The sequence below is a fragment of the Drosophila virilis genome, chromosome 3, assembly GCF_030788295.1.
Source record: "Drosophila virilis strain 15010-1051.87 chromosome 3, Dvir_AGI_RSII-ME, whole genome shotgun sequence".
In the NCBI taxonomy this organism is placed as follows: Eukaryota; Metazoa; Arthropoda; class Insecta; order Diptera; family Drosophilidae; genus Drosophila; species Drosophila virilis.
The window spans coordinates 17,447,577-17,466,190 of NC_091545.1; the positions used below are offsets into that span (position 1 = coordinate 17,447,577).

The 18,614-nt window shown below is 41.2% G+C and overlaps 3 protein-coding genes across 6 annotated transcripts; 1 reads left to right on the top strand and 2 right to left on the bottom strand.

Moving 5' to 3' along the window:
* Positions 1-167: 167 nt before the first annotated feature.
* Positions 168-13,479, top strand: wit (wishful thinking). Of its 4 annotated transcripts, none has more exons than XM_032434928.2 (5): positions 168-254; positions 9,717-9,923; positions 9,983-10,219; positions 10,273-10,839; positions 10,903-13,479. In XM_032434928.2, the coding sequence occupies exons 2-5, from the start codon at positions 9,851-9,853 to the stop codon at positions 12,780-12,782; spliced, it is 2,757 nt and encodes a 918-aa protein (XP_032290819.1). In that variant the 5' UTR covers positions 168-254; positions 9,717-9,850; the 3' UTR covers positions 12,783-13,479. The 4 variants fall into 4 exon arrangements, with proteins under 4 accessions (XP_032290819.1, XP_032290818.1, XP_002047766.3 ...); XM_032434927.2 differs by having other exon boundaries at positions 170-488; XM_002047730.4 differs by having other exon boundaries at positions 170-488; positions 9,720-9,923.
* A 339-nt stretch (positions 13,480-13,818) lies between these two features.
* Positions 13,819-15,682, bottom strand: dib (Cytochrome P450 302a1, mitochondrial). Its single transcript, XM_002047731.4, has 4 exons — positions 15,054-15,682; positions 14,399-15,000; positions 14,147-14,344; positions 13,819-14,060 (listed from the first exon to the last, which is right to left on the bottom strand). The coding sequence occupies exons 1-4, from the start codon at positions 15,598-15,600 to the stop codon at positions 13,938-13,940; spliced, it is 1,470 nt and encodes a 489-aa protein (XP_002047767.1). The 5' UTR covers positions 15,601-15,682; the 3' UTR covers positions 13,819-13,937.
* Positions 15,683-16,024: 342 nt separating this feature from the next.
* Positions 16,025-18,132, bottom strand: Ugt305A1 (UDP-glycosyltransferase family 305 member A1). The gene is made up of 4 exons (XM_002047732.4): positions 17,308-18,132; positions 16,824-17,239; positions 16,653-16,765; positions 16,025-16,592 (listed from the first exon to the last, which is right to left on the bottom strand). Exons 1-4 carry the CDS (start codon positions 17,940-17,942, stop codon positions 16,146-16,148), a joined length of 1,611 nt encoding a protein of 536 aa, XP_002047768.1. The 5' UTR covers positions 17,943-18,132; the 3' UTR covers positions 16,025-16,145.
* Between the last annotated feature and the right edge of the window lie 482 nt (positions 18,133-18,614).

An 18,614-nucleotide genomic window follows, 5' to 3' on the forward strand; every position in this document is an offset into this window, starting at 1 on the left:
GTGATTAAAGCTCTCTGCCGCTCTCGCTTTTTTTGCTCTCTTTTTTTACGCTGTTGCTCTCTGAGAGCGCCAGTCGGTGTCTGTGCCTTTACTCGCTGCTTCGTAAATATGCGCATGCTACTGCCGCCGCCGGCGTCGACGACGCTGCTGGCGCCTAAGTCGCAGTCAGTTAGTCAGTTCTCAGCGAGCGACGACGAAGGCGGCGTCCAACGGGCAGCAGAAATTTTTAAAATCGTCGCGCAGCAAACAAAATTGTAATATAAAATAAAGAGGGGAGAGTAAAATTCCTTGAAAAAAAATAGGCAAAAAAAAACAAAAGAAAACATAATATAACAACAGAAAAGCGTCTGGCGCCGGCCGCAATCTTAAATGACAACAGTGCTGTTTTTTGTTTAAATAAACGCAAAGGCATTACAAACAAAAATTTTTAAAAAGTAAATAATTTGCATTAAAGCAGTGCAGGCATGCCCTGAAAAGCCGTTAAGAGTGTAAGAAAAACTAAAAAGTTTTGTAAATCCATTCGCAATTTAAAAAATCGACACAAAACGCGACAAGTTTGGCCAGTTTTTTTTTGTTCAACTTAACGATATTATTTTCCATATTTTATTTGCGGCAATAATTCGCAATGACTTGGGAAAAATCAATTTTGTAGCAGGTCTGCGCACGCACTCACAGACACACACACACACACACGCACGCGCACACATACTCGCGCACACATGTATGACTGTCTGAGCTTGGCGCCCACCCACCCTGGTGAACACAAAACCAGACTCAGGACCCTTTAAAATACCGAACAATCTGCATCTTTGTCGTTTGCTTGCGCTGTTGTGTTTGTGCTTGCATTGATTTTCTGCATACACACATCGTCAACGACTCTGCCGCAGATGCACTGCAGAGAGTACACACACACACAAACATGCACTGAGACAAAACACACTCTCAGCATGCAAAAAGTTAATCAGCAAACTGCACAGTCCCTCAACAACAACAACAACAACGAGTAAAAAGATACGCAACAGCAAATGGCTATAAAAAAAAGTTTGCAATTAACTGGCGCCGTCGGCTGTCATGCTGGAACAGACACCCCCCCTTGCTCCTCGGCGCTCCCCCCTTATACACCTTAGGGAACCTGTTTTGGCGCGCCAGTTGCGCTTCTCGTTTGCCTATGCCATGCAGCGTGCGCATGTGCCAGCCAGAGCTCCTGAGTGCCATGTCTAGACTCTGGAGTGGCCGGCTCTCCCGCTCGTTCTCTTTCACGTTCTCTTGGGGAGCACGCGTCGGCGTCCACTCTCATTGGCGATAACGTGCGAAAACAAAGCATAATGCAAAAGGCTGCACAATTAATTTCCATGTTTATTTTTATAACATCCGTAGACCGTTGCGTTGTCAACGTGTGCATGGATAGCAAATGATGAGCAATAAATGCATATAATTTTTTAAAAGCAATGATAAAATAGATTTTTGTATCACCTTGCCAAAAATTATACATACATATGTACATATGCATATCCCAAGATCAAGTAAAAATAAAACTGGACCTAACTGACATTTCCGGTTATTTAACCAAACAAAAATAATATTTCTTTGGGCTATCTATTATAAGAGGTTTCCCATTTTTAACTTAATTATTAATACATTAACTTAAATATTAATAGCTCGACCATCTCTAAATTTCTGCCAATTCTTATCAACAATAAGTCATAAATTCAGAGACAACGCTTTCTGTTTTATTCTTAAAGCTCAGACGGCGCCAACCTCATAAATATGAAAGAGTTAAATACACGTACATTTGCACCTGTGTGTACTTAACTTCGTTGTCATGCGCTTCATTCGAATTATTTTAAATTTATTATTATAGAATTCTAAATTGCATCTAATTTAACGAGCCTGTGCCTGTTTGTAACATCTTCAAGCCAATTAACCCAAATTCCGACCATCTATGAACATAATATATTAACGAAATTAAGTCAAATTTTTGAGGTGTTTGTGTGTGTGCTTAGATAAGGTGAGCCACATAAACAACGTGTGCTACTCGCCTAATATATCAAGACATTTAACCAAAGTTCAGTCGACCGCATAATGAAAGCCAAAAGCAAAATTTCTAATCAGCGTCACAGACGGCACTTGAATGGGGAAGGCGCAAACAAACATACATACTACGTTTGCATACATACATACATGATGTGTATTCATACAGAGAGAAAAAATAACGTACTTGATTCAATATTAGAACTAGCTAAGAACATCCATAAATAAAAAAAAGAAGAGTTAACTGATAATAGCCGCCGAAGATTATATAAGTATTCTATTTTGTTTCTATTTACTATCTAAAGATGGTATCTTTAGTAAACTAAGACATCTTCGACACCATAAATAATATATATGCTTGATCAGAACTACGAGCTGAGTCAGTCTAGCCATGATTAGCTGTCCATCCTTAAAAGCTACAAACTTTAAGTTTCAGACATATATATTCAGGACGAGTTTAACATCGATTTAATATCGAATTTAGGAATTGGTTCATACACGCAACTTAAAAATGATATAAAATAACTGGGTAGGTTTTGTTATAGAATCTAATAATATTTCATCCCTTAGATTTCTTACCCAATTTCTACCTACATTGAAAAAAAAAAAACGTTTCATTGAAGAAAGAGCCTTTTTTTATAGCCCAAAATATTCATAAATATCGGACTAGAAGCCTCGGAATGCGTGCAAAACATTTTATTTGCTCAGTGTATTTATTTTTATATTTTTTGCCCACGCTGAGACTCAATTTGCACAGCAGAATGCGGCCCCAAATGATTCCAAAGTGCAACGTAGTCCGCGGAACGCCCCCCATTACAGCGCCAGCTCCATTTTCAGAAAAGTGGGTGGGCGACAGACCGACAGAAAGACAAACTGTCTGATAAAGAAGCGCCAAGCACAACAACAACGGCAACGACAACGACAACTATAACGACAATGTTGTTGGCGATGATCAGCAACTGCGAGTGTTGCTCCTCGGCCAAGTTGATTGAGTATATTTAAGTATTTGGGTCTCGGCGTTATCGTTGCTGTTGCTGGCGTCGCTTTATAGAGTTGCAGCGTTCGCAAAATTTACAGTACGCCTATAGAATACGGAATCGGCGGCCAGGGGCAGCTGAAGCCGGACCTAAGACCAGACCGCAAAAATTTTGAAGAGTCCAATAACAATCGGGCAGACTTGTCGCTGCGTTTCATTTTGCTTATACATATTTTTTGTTGTTATTTATAAAAAGGGAAATAAATATATATATAATTAAGTTTTGCACGTTAGGTTACTATAAAAAAATATATTTCAATTTATTATTTTCACTTAACGGCTACTTTTGTTGAGTACATTCAGATTTGCTTCCCGAATATGAACTGATTTATCTAACTGTTGCGGTCGCTTAGCAAACTTCGCTTTGAGAGAGTTTGAGTCAAAATTGAGTGAAGTTTGAGCTGCGTCAGCAATTATGCGTGGGATAGTACTCTGATGGGAACATTGACAGTGGCGTGATATTTAGGGTGAATTGTTTATGTCTACCAAAGGGGGACAGTTTGATCTTGACCAATGTCGATGTTATCACCAGGCTCTTTGTTTACAATATTAGAAATGTTTATAATTGTGCTTATGCTTATGTGCTAAGTTATGTTAAAGGGTGGGTGCGACTATGGATATGTCACTCCCCCAACCATTAGAAAAGTGCCTGTCCTCAGGTGTTTAAGTTTGGATATAGTGTAACATTTTCTTCTTTTACAATTGGTATATCTCCTATTATTGTAGGTGTTTCTTCTACTTTGGGTTTTTTATATTTTATAATTAATTTCTTAGGTATGCTTTTGAACTTATATGTCAAATACAGTGTTAAACTTATTAATATGATTACAAATATGGTTATTGTAATTATCTGGAATACATTGTTAAATTTTGTATGTGCATTTATAATTTGTTTCGTTTGTACAAACGAAAGTGGTTCTAATTTTATAACATCATTGCTTACGTAAATGCTTTGAGTATAATCTAACATATTGTTTGAAATTGAAATTTCATTAATTTGCAATGAACAATTAAAGATTTTTATTATATTGTTTCCTTCTATTGTTATTTCGTTATTTATACAATTATGGTTTAATATAGTTTTTGGTAAATTCCAAGTTAAAATTATATTTGGTTCTATGTAGTTGATTTGAAAATTTTGCAAAATTTTAGTATAACTACATTCTGATGTTATTTGGTTTAAAATTCCTGTTAAACATTCATTATTAATTAATTTTTTTGTTTCTCTGCTATAAACTTTTTTATCTTGGGTAAAATATTTTTCATGAGCTATTTCTGTCAAAATATTATTATTTTCATCCGGGTATGGAATTATTTCGAATACCGGGCTTTTTATTATTTCTCGAGGAATATGGGATATTATCAGTATTTCGTTTGTATCTGATTTAAACCAAGTGGAAGTTTTTGTATTCAACAATTTCTCAGAATTAACATGCAACAAATAGTCATGTTTTAGTAATTTTGGGTTAAAAATTCCTAATCTTGTGAGCTGCATTCCCATCTCAATGTCTTCTATATATTCTGTAAAGTGTTGTAAGTTAAATATAAGGATATCTAATTTCTTTCCTTTTTGTTTCTCTTGATCTAGTTCGTTCATGATTTCTATTCCTTTGTTTATAGCTTCTATTATGTAATTTAATTCGTTAACCTGAACGCTGTTTTCTGCTAAGTTGCTTATTTTTTGTTCAATTTCTGCTTTGTCTTCTTGATTTAATGTTCCAAATAAGTATTTATATGCTGTTCCTACTATGTTAACTAAACCTCTTTTGCTACGTTTGGCTATTTTTAAGCCGTTTATTTCTCTGTTTAATTTTTCTACTAGGTATTCGATTTGTATAAGGTTATTGAATTCTTTACTTTGTTCAATTAAATTGTTAAAAGTTTCTTCGGTTTTTGTTGAGGTTATTTATTAGTTTTTCTTTATTAGCTTGAGTGTCATACTCTGGTGTACCTGCATATATGAATATGTCCGCTGGTGTTCTGTTAGTCGTTTTGTGCTTTGTTTTATGATTGTACGTGTAGAGTATAGTTTCAAATTTTGTAAGTTTATTTTCGACGTCTGAGTCGCTGTTAATGATTCTTAGTTTTTCGTTAACTGTCTTATGAAATCGTTCTACGTCGGATATACCGTTTTTACTAGTGGTTATATTAATATTTACTGCTTCTGATTTTAGCCATAATTGTAAAGCTGTGCACATAAAAGCTGAGTCTTTGTCTGCCTTTATTTCGATGGGTTTACCCATTTGGTTGAACACTTGTAATATAGCTCGTTTGGTTTCTAGCCAGTCTCTACTTTTTATTTCTATTAATGATGCAAATTTTGAATAGATATCAATGCAAGATAAAAATTGTTTATCTCCTACTATGTAAAAATCCATTACATATTTTTCTCGGATATTAGCGATTTCCGGAGTTATTTCGAAAGTTAATTTTGTATCTCTGTGTTCTGTTTTTGCGATGTTGCAAATCTCACATTCATTTATTAGATTTTGAATTAGATTTTGATAATCTGGGAAATAGTGGGTTTCTTTGAACCAATTGATAGTTTTTTCAATTCCTGGATGTAATAATTCTTTGTGCTTTTTTAATATTAATTCTTTGAATTCTGCGTATGTTTGAAGGTCTATTAATTTTGTACTAGTTTTCATTGCCTTTGTTGAATTATTTGGACTTATTATTTCTAAGTAGGCTTCTTGAAAAATTGGAAAATCTGCTTCGTTGTGGAAGTATAGCACACTTTTCTTTGTGCATAAGTATTCTGTTATTAATTCTTTGGCATGCGTATTAGTCATGTCTTTGTACGTAATTTTTATGTTGGTTTTGTGAAAGTAATTCGTAACTTTTGTTTCGTTCTCGGTTCCTTTTTCAAATTCTATTTGTCGATTATAATAATTAAGTGGTCTTTCTGTGATTTGTAAATGGTTACTGTTGTCTTCTTGAGCACTATGTATTGTTGCTCTTGTGCTAATTGTATCTTCGCCTAAGAAGTTTTCGTTTAATTGAATTCTGGACAGAGCATCTGCCACATAATTTTCTTTTCCTGGGACGTATTTAATTTGGAAATCAAACTCATTTAGCTTGATCTTCCACCTTTGTAATTTCATGTTAGGTTCTTTCATATTATTTAACCAGACGAGTGGTCTGTGATCACTAAGGATTTGAAATTGTCGACCAAAGAGATAGGACCTAAAGTATTTAGTGGCCCAAACGATTGCTAATAATTCTTTTTCAATCGTTGAATAATTTAACTCATGCTCGTTGAGAGTTCTACTTGCATAGCATATAGGCTTATGCTCTTGCGAAAGGACGGCCCCTATTGCCATATTACTTGCGTCTGTAGTTAATGAAAATGGTTTTTCGAAGTTAGGGTATATTAAAATTGGGTCGGATGTTATGAGTACTTTTAGCTTTTCAAACGCTAGTTCGTAGTCTCTGTCTTTTATATTGATTTTTGCTCCCTTTTTTAATTTAAGTGTTAATGGTTTTACTATATTAGCGAAATTTGGTATAAATTTCCTATAGAAACCACATAATCCTAGAAATGATTTAATTTCTTTTGGGGTTTTTGGAATTGGGAATTTGACAATTGCTTGTATCTTGTTGGGATTTGGTTTTATACCCTCAGTTGTGATGATGTGACCGAGAAATTCAGTTTCTTTTCTCATAAACTCGCATTTATCCAACTGTAGTTTTAAGTTAGCTTCTCTAAGCTTCTTAAATACCTTTTGTAGCGACAAAATGTGTTCCTCCAATGAAGTGGAAAAAATAATAATGTCGTCTAAGTAGACCAGACAATCTTTAAAAATTAAATCTTCTAAGAGATTGTTCATACAACGTTGGAACGTTGCAGGTGCATTCTTAAGACCAAATGGCATGCGAGTGTACTCGTAATGGCCATGTTTAGTCGAAAATGCGGTCTTGGGTATTGAACCAGGATCCATTTGGATTTGGTGAAAGCCTTTGGCTAGATCAATGGTTGTGAAATATTGACATTTTCCAAGTTTGTCTAATATTTCATCCATGATCGGGATAGGGTATTTATCATTAATAGTTAGTTCATTGAGATTGCGGTAATCTATGACTAACCGGAACTTTTGCTTTCCAGATGCATCGTTTTTCTTTGGAACGATTATTACTGGTGAGCAGTAAGGGGATTTGGATTTACGTATGATATTTTGTTTTATCATATCGCTTATTTGTTTATTTACTTCCTCATCGTATATTTGAGGATATTTGTATGGACGCTTGTAAATTGGGTCCTCATGTTTTGTTAGAATTTTGTGTTTAATTGTACTAGTGAAAGTCAAATTGTCACCTTCATGGTACTGGATATCACGAAATTCATGTAAAACTTTTTTTATTTTTTCTTTTTCTTCTGAGTTTAGGTGCTCTAGCCTAAACTCATTGTTTTCTATTAATTCATTATTTATAGCGAAGTTAAATGGTCTGTCCTCTGTTGAGGGTGGATCAAGGCACTCTTGTGCGGTCATGTCCTCTTCGACCTCTTCGTCGTTATATCTAAAACAAAAGTTAAATTCTCCTAAGGTTACGGATCCTTGTGCATAGTCTATTTTTGCTTGACATGCCTCAAGGTATTCTCTCCCAATCAGAACATCATAATGCTCTGAGAAGTCGTGAATATAGAATTTTTGTTTGCTCGGACAAATTTTGCTTGCTCCTAAGCGTATACTTTGTTTTAATTCAATAACACCATTTATGGTGTGAACCTTTAATGTTTCGTTGTAAACTGGAAAATTTAAGCGGTTTGTTTTCATTAGATTTATGGTTGAACCTGTGTCGATGACACATTTTAGAACTTCGTCATTCATAATCAATTTTATGAATGGATTTCTTCTGTTTGTTCCGAGGCTTGCTGATGAAAATTTTCGGATGTATCCATTTTCATCTGCCCACTGTTACTATCTCTTTGACGTTTAGTCGGAGGGTTTGGTGCATTCAAGCGTGAATGGGACTGATTTTGGTAGTTTAAGGGATTTTGGTATCTACCTTGACTTAATTTCTGTTGGAACTCGTGGTGAGCTTTCTGATTGTCTTCGGACTTATTATGCTGTTTATTTTGTGCGTGATAACTCTGATTCGTGTTGGAATAGCCACTTGAAATGGTGGTTGGGTTAGCATTTTGCTGATAATTTCCCATGTTCCTACGATTGTTATTTGGATTTCCCTGAACATTATTATTTTTAGGTTTTTCAGTAAAGCTATTTTCATATAATCCCTCTCTTTGAGCTACTTGCTTTAGTTTTTGTGTCGACGTAATGTCGTGTCTGGCTAACATCATGAAAAGCCTATCTGGTAATTTTTTTGTAATAACATCTTTGATTGTGTTATTCATAGCATTTGTATAAAGGGTTGTATTGCTAGGTATATTTTCTAGTGCTAACTTATTTAATATAACAAAAGATTTATTCTCGAGCTCCTCGATGAACTTACGGACGTTTCCTTGGTAATTCGTGTTGTATAAGCGTCGAAGGAGTTCTTCAAATGGTGTCTGCACTTTGTATTCTTCAATCAATGCGTTTCTCAGCTCCTGCCAAGTGTTGGCTGCTGTCCTTTGTGATATTCTCTGAGCATCTCCTGTGACTTGCAATTCGATGGCTCCGTATAAGATGCTATGTTGTCTAACATCTCGGGTTGGATACAGGTGTAGGATGTAATCTATCCTTTTAATGAAGGCGTTTAGTTGATCCGTTGATCCGTCAAAGCTTGGCACCTGTCTAAGTTGTGAAAGGGCCTGGTTGAGGTGTTGTTCTGATAATTCCATTGTCATCTTGGTGTAATACACTTTTTTTTGAATAGTTTTGAGTTTGTAGGTTTGAACTTTATTGTTCTTTGATTTTGCACTTTTATTTTAGGTTAAAGTTTGTGATGGATTATTGGTTAAATGTTTTTTTTTTTTTGTGTGTGTGTCTTAAAAAGACTCAGTAATAACGTATTGCAGGGATCAAACGATATGCAAAGCCAGTCGTTATTAACTGTAGTAGCTTTATTGCCCAAAGGGTCAATATTATTAAGCTACTAATGACCCGAAGGTTCTTGTGCGGATACGTATTCGAGAAAATTTTTATTACACTCCGACAACACTTTCGGTCGCGATTGTGCGTTAGATCTGGGAATTAATTATCCTTTAGCGATCTTTAATTTTTCCCGACGTATCCTACCGGCTGCGCCAATTAAGTTTTGCACGTTAGGTTACTATAAAAAAATATATTTCAATTTATTATTTTCACTTAACGGCTACTTTTGTTGAGTACATTCAGATTTGCTTCCCGAATATGAACTGATTTATCTAACTGTTGCGGTCGCTTAGCAAACTTCGCTTTGAGAGAGTTTGAGTCAAAATTGAGTGAAGTTTGAGCTGCGTCAGCAATTATGCGTGGGATAGTACTCTGATGGGAACATTGACAGTGGCGTGATATTTAGGGTGAATTGTTTATGTCTACCAAAGGGGGACAGTTTGATCTTGACCAATGTCGATGTTATCACCAGGCTCTTTGTTTACAATATTAGAAATGTTTATAATTGTGCTTATGCTTATGTGCTAAGTTATGTTAAAGGGTGGGTGCGACTATGGATATGTCACTATATATATATATAGCATTGTTTTTTTGTTATTCAATGCTTATTTCAGCAGAATATTTGTTATTAATCTGCCAAAATGCCATAAACAATAAGCGTCAAGGAGTTGAGAGAGAGAGGTGATAAAGAGAACAAAATTAAGCAAAGTGCACTTGAAACGAGACGAGTTTATCTAAGATTCGCAACATGACTGGGCGCCTGTGGAGCTGGAAGCGCAGCGTGCTGCTTATCTTGGCCATGAGTACCCTGGCATTGGCCTGTAAGTATTCAAGTCGAGCTGAAGACTAAACAGCTAGTAAACCATTCAATTTATGCTAGCGCCTGCGCCAAGTCGACAGTACAGCTGCATGAGCTACAAGGAGAACGACAATAGCCAACACGACGATGACTATGAGCAGGAGAACAGTGAAGGCATCAGCACGGAGCAGCAGCAGCAGTATCTAGAGACGAGTACGACGCCCAGCGTGCCGCACAAACGCAGCTGCACGGAGGGTTATACCTTCTGTTTCACCCTGTGGAACCAGACATCGAACGGCACCCGATTGGTTAAGCAGGGTAGGAAAATGGATCTGAATATTTCTACACGATGCTCATGTCTTTCGATTTAGGCTGCTGGAAGGACACGACGGATCGCAATTCCATTTGCAGTCAAACGGAGTGCACCAGCTCAGCGCCCACGTCACGCAACAATAGCCTGTACTATTGCTGCTGCTCGGGGGAACTGTGCAATGCTCAGGTGTCCATTGTGGAGCCGGCGCCACTGGAACTGGCCAACAATGTGCAATCGGCGGTGTCCAATCGGGCTGCATCCCATCAGCAAAACTCTGTCAGAGCCACAACGCTGCTCAGCTGTGTTGGACTCCTAACGCTCATCATCATTGGCATGCTGTTGGCGATGCAATATTGTCGTGGCGTGAAGGAGAAGAGTGAGCCAGAAGAGTCGCCGCTGGCACCGTCGGGACCCGGCTACAGTTCCAATCTGCGCAATGTAGATAATATGAATTTGATCGGCATGCTGGGCAGCGGCAAGTATGGCACTGTGATGAAGGGACTGCTGCATGAACAGGAAGTGGCTGTTAAGATCTATCCAGAAGCCCATCACCAGTATTATGTGAACGAAAGGAACATCTATGCATTGCCATTGATGGACTGTCCGGCTCTGCTCAGCTACTTTGGTTGGTCTGCTCGCGACTTTTACTCTTATAACAATAATTGAATATATATATTCTCTTGAGCAGGCTACGATGAACGCCGCACCATGGATGGCCGCATGGAGTATCAGTTGGTTTTATCCTTGGCACCGTTGGGCTGCCTTCAGGATTGGCTAATTGCCAATAGCACAGACTTTGCCCAGTGTTGTGGCATGTTGCGCTCCATTACGCGTGGCCTATCCCATTTGCACACGGAACTGCGCTTGGGTGATCTGCACAAGCCATGCGTGGCCCATCGGGATCTCAATTCGCGCAATGTTCTGGTTCAGGCAGATCTCAGCTGTTGCATCGCAGACTTTGGATTTGCACTGAAGGTATTCGGTTCAAAGTATGAGTACAAGGGCGAGGTGGCCATGGCCGAGACCAAGAGCATCAATGAGGTAGGCACGCTGCGTTACATGGCTCCGGAGCTGCTCGAGGGTGCCGTCAATTTGCGGGACTGTGAGACATCGCTCAAACAAATGGATGTGTATGCACTGGGCCTGGTGCTGTGGGAGGTGGCCACACGCTGCTCGGAGTTCTATGCGCCTGGCCAGCTGACGCCGCCCTATAAGGCGCCCTACGAACAGGAAGTGGGTCCGCATCCCAGTTTCGATCAGATGCAGGCATTGGTGGTGCGTCACAAGGCGCGCCCTCTGTTCCCAGCGGGCTGGGGCGGGGGCGCCGCCGCCAAGCTTGTGCGCGATACCTGCGAGGATTGTTGGGATCATGATGCAGATGCCAGGCTAACTTCACTTTGTGCCGAAGAGCGCATGCAGGAGATGTCTAGCCTGCGTCCACGGCTGCAGGCTCAGCCGGCTAGTCCGCTGCTTAATACCAACAACCTGGCGTTGCCTGCGGCTCAGCTGCAAGTGAGCACGATCAGCAACACCACAACCACTGCGGCTGCAGTGCATCAGGCACAAACGCAGCTAACGTCAGCCGACGGTGGTTTGCTGCAGCCGCCACCGAATCAACAGTTTCCCACAGAAAAGAACCACTTAAACTATGCACAGCCCCAGCTGCAGCCACATCTGCAGGGTCGCAATCCCTGTCAGGAGCGCAATCTGGCGCCGCAGCCGTTGCGTACGCCGCCTGTTCTGGTAGAGCGCAGTAAGAAGCACAGCTTCCAGCCGCAGCAGGAGCAGAGTCTGTCCTGCCTGGAGCATGATGTGAGCGTGGAAGAGCTCATTGCCAGCCATCAGCAAAAGCAGAACTCCAGCCTGGGTCAGGGCTTTCCCAAACAACAAAACACGGATCATATGCTGCGCGGCTGGCATGGCGTGCGCGCCTTGATTCACAAGAAACTCTTCCGCAAGGAGCACGCCGAGGAGCTGTGCCGGCAGCTGCAATTGGGCGAAGAGAAGTCAAATCTTGTGGCTGCGCTAAAGGGCATGGACAATGCACATTTGGCGAGCGGACTGAGGCGGCCCAACAACCTGGACTTGAGTCCCTTGCCGCCACTGGACAGAGCCAATCTGCTGCAGCTGCGCAGCGCAGAGCAGCGTACTGGCACCCCCGCTCACATTGTGCCCCGCTCGTTGTCCAGCAGCCTAATCAAACACATTAACAGCAACGGCAACAACAACAACAACAACATCAACGAGAACGAGCTGCACACATTGTCTGGCTCCCGGGCTCCAAAGCGGCGTCCCGGACATCTGCGCACAAATTCGCTGCTGGTGACCAGCAACAGTGGCAGCAATATGCCGCCGCCCACGGAGCAGCAGCTGCGCCGCCAGCACAGTCTAGAAGTCTTTCGTGAGGTATTTAGTGGGCGTGGAAGCAGCGAACGACTGCGCGATCCCAGCGAACGGGTGAAAACGCCCGGCGATGTGCCGGCATCGGTGCGCAAGGCGCGCGCCTCAAAGACCCTGAGTCTGTACGATGATCGCATGATGGACTCATCGCTGCTGAATATACTCTAGCATGAGGAGGTTCTGCTGCTGGAGCTATAAAGCGCGGCAGCGGAACTGTGCAGTTAACTCTCATATCTCAACCTTCATCAGACACAGAACATGCAACATATTCAACGATAGCCATACGAGTAGTTGATAGGACCCTCGACCTGATACTGAAATCCGATCTTGAGAAAACGTATATATATATATATATAGTATTTTTTCAAAAGCAAGATCCGTAAGTGTTCCCGCAGACGGGTCAACTCCAGAGAAATCTAGATGTACATGTATTTTTTCACCAATCAATTATCCTAGCGTTTAGTGCGGCAAACAACCAAAGTCCTTATAGGTTAGAACAGGATACAACAGAATAATACAGAGTAGCAAAAGAGTTAGAAACAGCAGGATCAGCATAAGCGACACACATATTTTTGACTTGACCTTGACCTTGACCTGCAGCAGTCTGATTATAGTGAAACGATAGTGGTTTAGTGGTTAGGTTCTCAATAGAGTTGAGCTTACAAGGCATAACTGTACCTCGGTTAGGTTTACAGACGGTTTAGCATCAGAAGCAGAATGGGGCTTGTAGTGGGCCAACAGGTTAGGAACTTTTTAAAACCATATACACACACAACATAATGCATATAACTATAAAAAAAAAACATATAGATATTACACAATTATATAAATAAGCTAGCGACTGGGGCTGTCACTGCAACAGAAATTCACGAAAATAATATATTAAATAAAAGACTTAACAATTATAAAAACTTCATTGCAATTAATCTTGATTTTGTGGCCCTTACATACAGTGATAGCCCTGTGGCCAGAGCGCACACACACACACACACACATACACATGCATACAAACACCTACTTTCGAGTATTATGCGAAACCATTCTAAAGCAATTTTGGCACCATATAAAGAATTTCATGCGTTTGCCTTTCTATTGTATTTTATCAAACATGGAGATCTTTTTTGTAGTACTTGTAGACCAAAACACCCGCAGCCTTTCAAATATAACTAATAAAATATATTAAAAAAAAAAAAAACGCTAGTCATATGATTTACACTAATTATATATTTCCTAAATAAAAGTTTATTTAAACTTCGTTTTTTAAGGTAAATAAGCAATGTACTAAACGAATAGCCACTCGGTGCTTCGGCTTTGAATTGCTAATCACGCGGAACGCGATCTAAGCTCGATCAGCACCGGCGCATTCGGTTTATTGATCAGCAGAGTGACGATATCCAAGTCAACATCCGTCCGGCCGCGCCAAATGAGCTCGTAGTTGCGCAGCAGCTGTGTCCAAGGGAAACGTTTTGAATTGCAAATGCTTGAACTGCTCGCTGGAGCGCAGAGATGATCAAGTTGAGGAAAATACTCACCCTTAAGAGCAAGACGTGCATATTCTGTTCGGCCAGACGACGAGCTATACAGGCGCGCATGCCGTGTCCAAAGGGCAGCACCAGATAGGGATTCACAGCATTGCGTTGCTGCAGCCAACGATCTGGCTGAAAACACAGCGGATTGGGAAAATGCTGAGGCTGACGGCAGGCAACCATATTCTGTGTAACCACGGTGGTCTAACGAAAAGTGTTTATATAACATTTGAGTCAAGAAAGTCGCCAAACACCTACCCCTTTGGGCACAAAATAGCCACTCAGGACGGTATCCTGATTGAGCACACGGCCGAATCCAATGGAAATTGGATTCAGGCGCAGCGACTCCTTTAGCACTGCCCGCGTGTAAGTAATGTCCGTGCGCAGCGCACCGGCGCTGAGAGACTGCTGGGCATTGGGCAGCACCTTGAGCGCCTCTTGGTGCAGTTTCTGTTGCACATCAGGATGACGTGCGACATGGTAAAGCAGAAATGCGGAGGCATATGACGTGGTATCAATGCCAGCCAACAACAAATCAGCAGCTGTGCCCACAACATCCATGCGATCGAGTTGAGGATTCTGAATATAGCTGGTAATCAGCGAGGATCGGCCAGTGCCTGCCTGCACATTCTGTTCGAGCAGCTGCAGGGCGACGCTTTCCATGTAGGATTGGGCGTGACGCAGCTTGCGATAGCTTGGAGTCTCTATAAAGCGCCACAGCTGCAGACCCTGATCTGTGGGCAATATGCAGCTGTTTGTGGTTTCGGCGGCATGCATCAGTCGTGTGGAACGCGAGTGGGCGTGCTGCTCCTCCGGTGAAAAGGATTGAATGCGTGCTCCAAAGGTTAACAGGCAGGTCACTAACGAATCAAAAGGTTTAATAAGGAACAGATATTGGGTTAACTTCTCTCACGTTCCAAATTGAGTCTGGTTAGCTTGGGCAGCATATCGATGACACTTCCAATTCCGGCTGACTCCAGAAATGTTAGAAACTCTTTTGTCACCGCATCCACCTCGCCCACAAAGCTGCGTACACTTTTCGGCGCGCTCAGCTCCTTTTGCAGCTGCGATCGCAGACGCCACCAGTCTGGACCATTTGTGGGCAGCAATCCCGTTGTCTTGTAAAGATGCGGTCGCTGTTTGCGATACTGGGCCAAGGCCAGGTGACTGCGGCGTTGTGGACAGTCACGTTCGTTGAGCAGTGTCGCTATGTCCTTGGGATCGTACAGCCAGACAATATCCTGCCCCGGCACCATGGTCTCTCTCACAATAGAGCCGTACTTTTCGTACTTGTCCTGGCCGGCCTTGTGCAGCTGCAGCCAGGAGTAGCTACCTATGCCAGGCATATAGTTATACAGATTGCCTAATCCAAGCGGACCTCGTGGCCCTGGTATTGCCTCAAATGGCTTGCCAAATGTGCATTGCCTCGAGTTGCAGATTTTCAATAGCTTCGACAACATTCTGTGCCGATCCGTTCCGTTCCGTTCGCTGCCAATTCTCGAAAGATACTGAGAGGCACTTTTTTATTATGGGCAGGCATTTGGGTTTTCTATTTATTGCGCCTTCTTTTGTTTCACTTGCCGCCAGAAAGGTAACTAAATTCAACAATCTGCTCTCGTGCGAGTCGTGTTTACCTGAGCTGCCGACTTAAAACCATTCGTCTACCTGGTGAGAGCCACAAGCGTGCTCTTAAATTTATATCAGAGAGTTTCTCAGATATCTTAAAGAATTTCTGCATACTTTTAGGAACTGAGCAAAACTATTTTATATTTGTTTAGCATTTTGTACGCCTATTTCTATCTCTATATACGGATGTTCGAGTCAAAAGATTCACTTTTCTATGAAGAAAAAGCTTTGCATCGAAATAAGAGTTCTCTTTCGTACAACGTTTTATGCCTTGCCAAGGTTGATTTATTTGTTAGCACTTTGTTTTTAAAATTTCTTGTTATTTTACTTTACTTATTTTTACGTTATAGCACCCATACACTTAATATTAAAAGCGAAGTTAATCTTCTTTCTGTTCTTTGTCGGAACTCTGCTCTTTCCCTATTCCATTTAACTTCTTAACTTGCTTTGCCGTTTTCTTTTGATTGTCAGTCACAATGCTTTGCATAATCGCGAGCACAACATTGGCAAAAAAGAAGAGGAAAAAGAGTAAGGGTAGAGACAAAACATCCAAGGATTTCCTAACAAAATAGGAACGTTGAGAAGATTCCGGAACCGATGACTGTTTAAAGATATCCGGCTGGCTAACCAATTGTTCGGCATACCAAATAGCCAAGTCCACGGGTTTCGCTGGGCGCGTACGGAAATTGAGCTGTGCCTGCCGCAGTTCTTCCAAATAGATTTCATCACGAATTATTTGCTTAAGAGCTGCGGAGAAACTGTCCACGCTGAAGTTCTTAGCTGAAATGCAAACTCCCAAATAACGTTCCTGCACACGTTCGCCGTTCTATGATGGAATTAGGAATTTTTAAATACACTAATCTTATTTCGATTATCCCCCACATACATTCATTTGATCCATGAGCAAGGGCAGCACAATGATCGGCACTGCATTGTAGATAGCTTCCTGGATACCAAAGCTATCACCATGGGTCAGAAATGCCTTTACATTAGATTGAGCTGTAAGCGAGTACGGAAATTGAGACGCGATCCAAGCTGAATTGGGTTAGGTACTAACCCAATATGTTCTGCTGCATATTGTCAAACACACTGATGGCTCTTAAATTGTACAAACTCTCCGAGAGCTGGAGGTCTTTAAGATTGTTCACATTCCAGAGAAAACCAAGCTGACTGAACTCCTTGATCATTGATTCAACGGCCTTTAGGCCCAATCCGTACATGAGCTCAATATGCGGCAGATTTATATAGACAATCCCCTCGGAGAAGCGCTCAATAAATTCCTGCAAACTGAAGGGCAATGGTTCCGACTCGGCTCGAATATGCAGGCCACCCACCTCTATAACGTTTGGTGGCATATTTTGCACATAATCCAGAACGGGATGGGTATTAAGTAACACGACCTGCGCTTTAATTGAGGAAACCCCGCTTTCCAGCATACCATTTAGAACGGGCTGAACCACGGCCCAATGAATGCTGCAACCAGTAAAAAGGGGTTGCAATGATGAACGTCTGCAGCTGTAACACTTAAATATTCCACTTACAATGATTCGGCCAGGTACATGACATGGTTCTGTATGCGCTGCCAGTAGTTCATTGTTATAGGCAGCCGGCCGATGAAATGAGGTATGGTTGCCGCACTGATCGTATCCTCGCCCTGAACAAGATCAATGAGATCCGTTGTGAATTTGCCTCCACTCAGGCCCAGCACGGGCACCGATCGATACCGTGGCAGCGTGGTGAGCAGGCAATCCATTGAGAAGGTGGCATCATAGATAATCAAATCATATTTCAAAGCCGTCATGTCAAATGTTTTGTAAAAATTCGCCTCAGTTATGGAGCGGCAGCCGCCCAGCAGCGCCTCATACCAGATCAACAGCTGCTTTATGTCCCAGTGATGTCGATAGTGACCCATATCGTTTGTATAATGCTTCTTGACCACATCGTGTTCGTTCGGCAAGAAAATTTGCCGTATGTGCGGAAGGCCTAGATCGGGTTGTGTTCCTATAACTGTCAGTGAATGGCCACGGCCAGCGAGAGCCTCAAAGAATGGCTTTGTCCAGCCAGGATTATAATGCTGCGCTGTGCCAATAAGGCACAAAATACTGGCAGCATTTAACTGCTGCCACTTGTGGCAAAACAGCAGCAGCAGCAGCAACAATGCCGCAAAAGTCTTCATATTACCAAACCGTTGCACTTCAAACAAGTCACTGAATTACCGATGGTTTCACCGACCGTGATAAGATTGCGGCTATCGACGCTACGTAAATGTAAGCCAACCGTTAAAAAGTCTATTCTATACACTTATATTTTTGTTTAAGAGCTGTGTGCCGAAGAGAATTGTGTGCTCTCAAAATAAATAACAAAAAGTAATGGGCAACGTATTCAAATAGAGAGAATGACGGGTTTGGCAAAGCCACCTACTAGAAGCAGCAAGCGCCAAAGCTGATAACAGCTATCAATTCGAACGTGATTATAAGGTTACTTTATGATAACCAATATAAACAATAATAAAAACAAAAGCGCTCCAGTTGGGAGTGCGCGACTAGAAAATACCCTGAATCCAACGCCCTTAAACCCACTCACAGACACAAGCACAAGCCACTGGCCACTTTTTCTTCTGAAGACCGTTCTTACTAAAACTTTCAGAGCATAATAATAGCATCATGTATATACATAGGTAGGTGCCAGACACGGCCATTGTCAAACCGTACCATTTGTGCTTTAATTAATATGATATTCGGGCTCAGAGTGTATTATTGAACGTATGATTATTCTTGAGCCCAGGGAATCTACTCGTCGGACAGACAATTAAAAATGCTATAAAAACATGGAAACATACCTGGCAACC

What these genes read in the sequence shown, in the direction of transcription:
- Ugt305A1 (XM_002047732.4), bottom strand. Translation starts at nt 17,942, where the DNA reads ATGAAGACTTTTGCGGCATTGTTGCTGCTGCTGCTGCTGTTTTGCCAC. An exon ending in ATGTACCTGGCCGAATCATT is followed by an intron (nt 17,240 to 17,307) that starts GTAAGTGGAATA and finishes TACTGGTTGCAG; the next exon opens with CATTCATTGGGCCGTGGTTC. An exon ending in TGCTCATGGATCAAATGAAT is followed by an intron (nt 16,593 to 16,652) that starts GTATGTGGGGGA and finishes ATTCCATCATAG; the next exon opens with AACGGCGAACGTGTGCAGGA.
- wit (XM_032434928.2), top strand. Translation starts at nt 9,851, where the DNA reads ATGACTGGGCGCCTGTGGAGCTGGAAGCGCAGCGTGCTGCTTATCTTG. An exon ending in CACCCGATTGGTTAAGCAGG is followed by an intron (nt 10,220 to 10,272) that starts GTAGGAAAATGG and finishes CTTTCGATTTAG; the next exon opens with GCTGCTGGAAGGACACGACG. An exon ending in GGCTCTGCTCAGCTACTTTG is followed by an intron (nt 10,840 to 10,902) that starts GTTGGTCTGCTC and finishes TCTCTTGAGCAG; the next exon opens with GCTACGATGAACGCCGCACC.
- dib (XM_002047731.4), bottom strand. Translation starts at nt 15,600, where the DNA reads ATGTTGTCGAAGCTATTGAAAATCTGCAACTCGAGGCAATGCACATTT. An exon ending in AACCAGACTCAATTTGGAAC is followed by an intron (nt 15,001 to 15,053) that starts GTGAGAGAAGTT and finishes TTGATTCGTTAG; the next exon opens with TGACCTGCCTGTTAACCTTT. An exon ending in TGCACGTCTTGCTCTTAAGG is followed by an intron (nt 14,061 to 14,146) that starts GTGAGTATTTTC and finishes CCTTGGACACAG; the next exon opens with CTGCTGCGCAACTACGAGCT.